The sequence below is a fragment of the Lolium rigidum genome, chromosome 6, assembly GCF_022539505.1.
Source record: "Lolium rigidum isolate FL_2022 chromosome 6, APGP_CSIRO_Lrig_0.1, whole genome shotgun sequence".
In the NCBI taxonomy this organism is placed as follows: Eukaryota; Viridiplantae; Streptophyta; class Magnoliopsida; order Poales; family Poaceae; genus Lolium; species Lolium rigidum.
In genome coordinates this window covers 267,604,269-267,613,127 of record NC_061513.1, presented here as the reverse complement: position 1 = coordinate 267,613,127, position 8,859 = coordinate 267,604,269, and the positions used below count along the sequence as shown (strand labels likewise).

General features: G+C 45.6%; 1 protein-coding gene across 1 annotated transcript in view; it reads right to left on the bottom strand.

The window, feature by feature from the left end:
* The window catches only part of LOC124664093 (putative pentatricopeptide repeat-containing protein At5g59900), a 56,767-nt gene extending 48,344 nt beyond the window's left edge, over window positions 1-8,423 (bottom strand). Inside the window, exon 1 of the mRNA XM_047201692.1 lies at window positions 7,510-8,423. Coding sequence (XP_047057648.1) covers window positions 7,510-8,423 — 914 coding nt within the window. The remainder of the gene's footprint in view (window positions 1-7,509) is intronic.
* Window positions 8,424-8,859: the final 436 nt, after the last annotated feature.

Below are 8,859 nucleotides of genomic sequence, written 5' to 3'. Positions count from 1 at the left end.
AGCGGTAAAAGCGATAACAAAGATAATTTCCGAAGTGATATGCCATCATAACCTTGATCATACTATTTGTAAACATATGTAGTGGATGCAGCGATCAAAACAATGGTAATGACATGAGTAAACAAGTGAATCATAAAGCAAAGACTTTTCATGAATAGTACTTCAAGACAAGTATTAATAAGTCTTGCATAAGAGTTAACTCATAAAGCAATAAATCAAAGTAGAGGCATTGAAGCAACACAAAGGAAGATTAAGTTTCAGCGGTTGCTTTCAACTTGTAACATGTTTATCTCATGGATAATAGTCAACATAGAGTAATATAACAAGTACAATATGCAAATATGTAGGAATCAATGCACAGTTCACACAAGTGTTTGCTTCTTGAGGTGGAGAGAAATAGGTGAACTGACTCAACATAAAAGTAAAGAGAATGGTCCTTCAAAGAGGAAAGCATCGATTGCTATATTTGTGCTAGAGCTTTTATTTTGAAAACATGAAACAATTTTGTCAACGGTAGTAATAAAGCATATGAGTTATGTACATTATATCTTACAAGTTGCAAGTCTCATGCATAGTATACTAATAGTGCCCGCACCTTGTCCTAATTAACTTGGACTACCGGATCTTTGCAATGCACATGTTTTGACCAAGTGTCACAATGGGGTACCTCCATGCCGCTTGTACAAAGGTCTAAGGAGAAAGCTCGCATTTTGGATTTCTCGCTTTTGATTATTCTCAACTTAGACATCCATACAGGGACAACATGGACAACGAGATAATGGACTCCTCTTTAATGCATAAGCATGTGGCAACAATTATTATTCTCATATGAGATTGAGGATATGTGTCCAAACTGAAACTTCCACCATGAATCATGGCTTTAGTTAGCGGCCCAAAGTTCTTCTCTAACAATATGCATGCTCCAACCATGAAGGTGGTAGATCTCTCTTGCTTCGAGACAAGACGGACATGCATAGCAACTCACATGATATCCAACAAAGAATAGTTGATGGCGTCCCCGAAACATGGTTATCGCACAACAAGCAACTTAATAAGAGATAAAGTGCATAAGTACATATTCAATACCACAATAGTTTTTAAGCTATTTGTCCCATGAGCTATATATTGCAAAGGTGAATGATGGAATTTTAAAGGTAGCACTCAAGCAATTTACTTTGGAATGGCGGATAAATACCATGTAGTAGGTAGGTATGGTGGACACAAATGGCATAGTGGTTGGCTCAAGGATTTTGGATGCATGAGAAGTATTCCCTCTCGATACAAGGTTTAGGCTAGCAAGGTTATTTGAAACAAACACAAGGATGAACGGTACAGACAAAACTCACATAAAAGACATATGGTAAACATTATAAGACTCCATACCGTCTTCCTTGTTGTTCAAAACTCAATACTAGATATTATCTAGACTCTAGAGAAACCAAATATGCAAACCAAATTAGCAAGCTCTAAGTATTTCTTCATTAATGGGTGCAAAGTATATGATGCAAGAGCTTAAACATGAGCACAACAATTGCCAAGTATCAAATTATCCAAGACATTATAGCAATTTACTACATGTATCATTTTCCAATTCCAACCATATAACAATTTAACGAAGATGAAACTTCGCCATGAATACTATGAGTAGAGCCTAAGGACATATTTGTCCATATGCAACAGCGGAGCGTGTCTCTCTCCCATAAAGTGAATGCTAGGATCCATTTTATTCAAACAAAACAAAAACAAAAACAAACCGACGCTCCAAGCAAAGTACATAAGATGTGACGGAATAAAAATATAGTTTCAGGGGAGGAACCTGATAATGTTGTCGATGAAGAAGGGGATGCCTTGGGCATCCCCAAGCTTAAACGCTTGAGTCTTCTTATAATATGCAGGGGTGAACCACCGGGGTATCCCCAAGCTTAGAGCTTTCACTCTCCTTGATCATATTGCATCATACTCCTCTCTTGATCTTTGAAAACTTCCTCCACACCAAACTCGAAACAACTCATTAGAGGGTTAGTGCATAATAAAAATTCACATGTTCAGAGGTGACACAATCATTCTTAACACTTCTGGACATTGCATAAAGCTACTTGGACATTAGTGGATCAAAGAAATTCATCCAACATAGCAAAAGAGGCAATGCGAAATAAAAGACAGAATCTGTCAAAACAGAACAGTCCGTAAAGATAGATTTTATTAGGCCACCAGACTTGCTCAAACGAAAATGCTCAAATTGAATGAAAGTTGCGTACATATCTGAGGATCATGCTCGTAAATTGGCGTAATTTTCTGAGCTACCTACAGGGAGATAGACCCAGATTCGTGACAGCAAAGAAATCTGGAAACTGCGCAGTAATCCAAATCTAGTACTTACTTTTCTATCAAAGACTTTACTTGGCACAACAAAACATAAAACTAAGATAAGGAGAGGTTGCTACAGTAGTAAACAACTTCCAAGACACAAATATAAAACAAAAATACTGTAGTAAAAACATGGGTTGTCTCCCATAAGCGCTTTTCTTTAACGCCTTTCAGCTAGGCGCAGAAAGTGTATCTCAAGTATTATCGAAGGGTGGTGCACCTACAGCGGGGTTTGGAGTTTTCTCAACCATGCATAGTATATTGGATACATAAGTTTCAGCGTCTCCCTTTTCATTAGTCTTGGGCTTGCTACTCTCATCAAACAAATTTTCAGGAACAAGCCAAGCATAGTTATTTTCTAGTGCATCATTCATAGCTAGGAGTTTACATGGTATGGGTGCTTTGATCTCCCCACCATCATTAATATTATTAGTGTATCTTATTCTATCCATGTCCATCTTTTCAAGGAGACCAACAAAATTAGTATGAGAACCAAGCATATTAAATTTAGCAAAGACCTTTCTAGCTTCTCTTGCTAGACCACCAAATTCTCTAAGAAGGGTTTCTAAAACAAAATCTTTCTTTTCCCCCTCTTCCAAATCACCAAGTGTAAGAAACATGTGTTGGATTATAGGATTGAGATTAACAAATTTAGTTTCCAACAAGCGAACTAAAGCGACAGCAGCAATTTCATAAGTAGGAGCAAGTTCTACCAAGTGTCTATCTTCAAAATCTTCAACGGTACTAACATGGGTGAAAAATTCTTCTATATTGTTCCTCCCAATTATAGACCCTTGTCCTACCGGTATGTTCTTTGTGGTAAAAATAAAAGGAAACATGATGAAATAAGTAAAGTAAATGCAAGTAACTAATTTTTTTGTGTTTTTGATATAGCAAACAAGACAGTAAATAAAGTAAAACTAGCAACTAATTTTTTTGTGTTTTGATATAAGTGCAGCAAACAAAGTAGTAAATAAAATAAAGAAAGACAAAAACAAAGTAAAGAGATTGAGAAGTGGAGACTCCCCTTGCGGCGTGTCTTGATCTCCCCGGCAACGGCGCCGAGAAAAGAGCTTGATGGCGTGTATTTCACACGTTCGTTGGGCAACCCCAAGAGGAAGGTATGATGCGCACGGCGGCAAGTTTTCCCTCGGAAAGAAACCAAGGTTTATCGAACCAGGGAGGAGACAAGAAGCACGTTGAAGGTTGATGGCGGCGGGATGTAGTGCGGCGCAACACCGGAGATTACGGCGCCAACGTGGAACCTGCACAACACAACCAAAGTACTTTGCCCCAACGAAACGAGTGAGGTTGTCAATCTCACCGGCTTGCTGTAACAAAGGATTAACCGTATTGTGTGGAAGATGATTGTTTGCGAGAGAAAATAGTAAAACAAGTATTGCAGCAGATTTGTATTTTAGTATTAAAGAATGGACCGGGGTCCACGAGTTCACTAGAGGTGTCTCTCCCATAAGATAAAAGCATGTTGGGTGAACAAATTACGGTCGGGCAATTGACAAATAGAGAGGGCATAACAATGCACATACATGACATGATAAGTATAGTGAGATTTAATTGGGCATTACGACAAAGTACATAAACCGCCATCCAATTGCATCTATGCCTAAAAAGTCCACCTTCGAGGTTATCGTCCGAACCCCCTCCGGTATTAAGTTGCAAAGCAACGAGACAATTGCATTAAGTATGGTGCGTAATGTAATCAACAACTACATCCTCGGACATAGCGCCAATGTTTTATCCCTAGTGGCAACGACACAACACAACCTTAGAACTTTACATCCTTGTCCCGGTGTCAATGCGGGCATGAACCCACTATCGAGCATAAATACTCCCTCTTGGAGTTAAGAGCAAAAACTTGGCCAGAGCCTCTACTAGTAACGGAGAGCATGCAAGATCATAAACAACACATATGTAATAACTTGATAATTAACATGACATGGTATTCTCTGTCCATCGGATCCCGACAAACACAACATAGAGTATTACAGATAGATGATCTTGATCATGTTAGGCAGCTCACAAGATCCAACAATGAAGCACAATGAGGAGAAGACAACCATCTAGCTACTGCTATGGACCCATAGTCCGGGGGTGAACTACTCACTCATCACTCCGGAGGCGACCATGGCGGTGTAGAGTCCTCCGGGAGATGAATCCCCTCTCCGGCGGGGTGCGGAGGAGATCTCCAGAATCCCCGAGATGGGATCGGCGGCGGCGGCGTCTCGGTGAGGTTTTCCGTATCGTGGTTTTCGCATCGGGGGTTTCGCGACGGAGGCTTTAAGTAGGCGGAAGGGCGAGTCGGGGGCCGGACGAGGGGCCACACCATGGGGCGGCGCGGGCCCCCACGGGCCGCGCCGCCTTGTGGTGTCGCCACCTCGTGGCCCCACTTCGAATGTTCTCCGGTCTTCGGAAGCTCCGTGGAAAAATAGGCCCCTGGGTCTTCGTTTCGTCCAATTCCGAGAATATTTCGTTACTAGGATTTACGAAACCAAAAACAGCGAGAAAACGGAAGCGGCACTTCGGCATCTTGTTAATAGGTTAGTTCCAGAAAATGCACGAATATGACATAAAGTGTGCATAAAACATGTAGGTATCATCAATAATATGGCATAGAACATAAGAAATTATCGATACGTCGGAGACGTATCACGAACCAACAAAAGATGGTGTTTTTCGGGAGGTCGCCGAGCCAGGTATGAGCTGGACCAATAAGGTACAACTGAAGCATGCCCTCGATCCAGGTGTTGGGTCTCTCACTGCCATCATAGTGCTTCAGATTTCCGGGTAGCTTAAGGTTCAAACCCTTTGGATAAGGCTCCTCTCGGATCATCCTGCCGAAGCATTTCGGGCCTATGTATTCAGATCTGTACTCATTGAGACGTTCCCTTGCGTCGCGTGAGCCATTGTGGGGAGACTTTGAGCGGGAGCGGGATCTCCGTCCTCCGCCTCTGCCTCCACCTCCTCCACTGGGTGGTGGGGAGGGAGATCTGCGACGGGGTCTGTCGGACCTCTTGCTTCCGCCTTTAGACTCTCCGCGCCGTGTGTTGACTCCGGCTTCGGTGGCTACTGATACGTCTCAAACGTATCTATAATTTCTTATGTTACATGCTACTTTTATGATGATACTCACATGTTTTATACACATTATATGTCATTATTATGCATTTTCCGGCACTAACCTATTGACGAGATACCGAAGAGCCAGTTGTTGTTTTCTGCTGTTTTTGGTTTCAGAAATCCTAGTAAGGAAATATTCTCGGAATTGGACGAAATCAACGCCCAGTGGCCTATTTTTCCACGAAGCTTCCAGAAGACCGAGGGAGATACGAAGTGGGGCCACGGGGCGCCGCCACACTAGGGCGGCGCGGCCTAGAGGGGGCCCGCGTGGCCCTAGCGTGTGGGGCCCCCGTGACTCCTCCGACTCCACCCTTCCGCCTACTTAAAGCCTTCGTCGCGAATACCCCAGTACCGAGAGCCACGATACGGAAAACCTTCCATAGACGCCACCGCCGCCAATCCCATCTCGGGGGATTCAGGAGATCGCCTCCGGCACCCTGCCGGAGAGGGGAATCATCTCCCGGAGGTCTCTTCATCGCCATGATCGCCTCCGGATCGATGTGTGAGTAGTTCACCCCTGGACTATGGGTCCATAGCAGTAGCTAGATGGTCGTCTTCTCCTCATTGTGCTATCATGTTAGATCTTGTGAGCTGCCTATCATGATCAAGATCATCTATTTGTAATCCTACATGTTGTGTTTGTTGGGATCCGATGAATATTGAATACTATGTCAAGTTGATTATCAATCTATCATATATGTTGTTTATGTTCTTGCATGCTCTCCGTTGCTAGTAGAGGCTACGGCCAAGTTGATACTTGTGACTCCAAGAGGGAGTATTTATGCTCGATAGTGGGTTCATGCCTCCATTGAATGCAGGACGGTGACGAGAAAGTTCTAAGGTTGTGGATGTGCTTGTTGCCACTAGGGATAAAACATCGATGCTTTGTCTAAGGATATTTGTGTTGATTACATTACGCACCATACTTAATGCAATTGTCATGTTGTTTGCAACTTAATGCTTGGAGGGGTTCGGATGATAACCTGAAGGTGGACTTTTTAGGCATAGATGCATGCTTTGGATAGCGGTCTATGTACTTTGTCGTAATGCCCTGATTAAATCTCATAGTACTCATCATGATATATGTATGTGCATTGTTATGCCTTCTTTATTTGTCAATTGCCCAAGCTGTAATTTGTTCACCCAACATCTGTTTATCTTATGGGAGAGACACCACTAGTGAGCTGTGGACCCCGGTCCAATTCTTTACATCTGAAATACAATCTCTCGCAATTGTTCTTTCTTGTTCTTCGCAAACAACCATCATCATCCACACTATACATCTAATCCTTTGTTTACGAGCAAGCCGGTGAGATTGACAACCTCAGCATTACGTTGGGGAAAAGTACTTTGATTGTGTTGTGCAGGTTCCACGTTGGCGCCGGAATCCCTGGTGTTGCGCCGCACTACACTCCGCCACCAACAACCTTCACGTGTTCCTTGGCTCCTACTGGTTCGATAACCTTGGTTTCTTACTGAGGGAAAACTTACTGATGTGCGCATCACACCTTCCTCTTGGGGTTCCCAACGGACGTGTCGATTACGCGCCATCAGCTACCTTCGCCATGAGGGCGGTCGCCGCCGTTGTTCCGGCTCCTGCGGGGCTCCGGCTCTCGCTCTTCGTTCCGACTCCGACGAGGCTCCGGCGTGCGCTCCGTGTTCCTATTCCTCTGAGGTGCCATGTTGTCGCGGATGTTGATTCCACCAGGCCCATGGGGCCTAGTGTTTCCGACTGGACTACGATGGCGAGGTGGGGGAGGACACGGGTACCCATGGGGCGGAGGTGACGAGTTCCGGTACTTGTCTCTGCCAGTATACATCGAGTCCTTTCCCTTCTTTGGGTCCGTCGGAGGTGTTTTCGAGGGTACCGGGATTGGATTTGGATGTTCTTTGGTTCTCCTTCTGCGCTTCGTGGATCCGGTGCGCGATTCATCGTCACAGTGAGGACTTCTGGAGGCGTCCTTCTGCGTTGTGGACACACAGTGTTCCGAGGTGGATTCCAACCGGCGTGAAGTGTCTGCCTTGTTCTGTTGCTTCATTGCTGAAGCTACCAGTGTGCGGACGTGTGCGATGTCAACTTCTTCGTCTTTTTTCGCCAAGATTTCCGCGGCCTTCTTCATGTTGTCCTTGGGAGTGGCAAGTGGCTGTTGGTTTGAGGGGGTTGCGAAGTTGATCTTTCGGGGGCCAATGGCCTCCCATCGGATTCTATCTGCCTCTTTATCAGCGCCCTCCATCATGGTTTCCCATTGTGCTCGGAGTTTCTTAGCCTCTGCCAAACATTTAGCGGCTTCGCGTTCTCTCTTGAGGAAATTTTCCATTATTTCGCCTGCTTCTTGCCTTTCCTCCAGCAATGATGCCGCGGTGTTGGCAATTACTTTTACGGTGCTCAGCATCTCCTTTCTCGTCGCTTCTAGAGCTTCGGGATCTGCAGCGTCGTCCGGAGTTATTGGCTTGTTGAGGATTTCTGAGTGTGCGATAGCACCCCGGCCTGCCTGTTCGACGAGCTCTTCCGCGGACAGGTACTCCTGGTTCTCGGAAGCGTGTCCTTCTGTGGAATCCGGCACAGCGCGGTGGCGAGGACGCGCGGGCGGAGTCTCTGAGGTGGACGGTCCCAGGAGCCCGAAGTCGGTTGGAGTTTCTTTCTCGTCAACATCCTGCCCCAGCCCAACTATGGTCGCCAGGACCTGTTTTGGCGGAGCGGATTCCGCTTCGGCTTCCTCCTCATCTTCCAACTCCTTCAGAGCTTTGTTGTATTCTTCCGTGTTCATGGTTGAAACATCGTCTGAGGTTGGGCTTAGATTGCCCAGGATCGATTCCTCTTTGTCTCCGGCATCCTCTTGCTGATCCGGGACTTCGCTGTCTCCGGCAACCTCTTGCTGATCCCGGGCATCGCTGTCTCCGGTAGCTTCAACCTGCATGGGTCCAACTCCTTCCTGAGGAGGGGCGGTTCCTGTGGTATGTGCGAGGAAGTGCACGAAGTGGCACCTTTGCTTCTCTAACACATGGGAGACCCAGGCGGATCTGCATTGGTCTTCCACCGTAGTATCCTGCTCAGGGGCGGATTGGGTGGGCTTTGAAATTTCCAGATCTAAGGCGGAATCTTCCTTAGGAAGCGCCTGCATCTCAGATCGTATCTTCGCGACTGCGTCCTGCTCAGCGGCGGTCGCGTCAGCGTTGCTTACCAGGGCGTTTCCATCTGAATCGACGGTCTCGCCGATGAAGATGTGAATGCCGCCAATTGGGATGGTGGAGAGCTTGACGGGGTCGGTCCTAGCCGGAATCCAGCACTCGTCCGGAGGGATGATCGGAAAATTCCCGGCGTAAAGAACACGCCCCACAGCGATGGATTCGTTG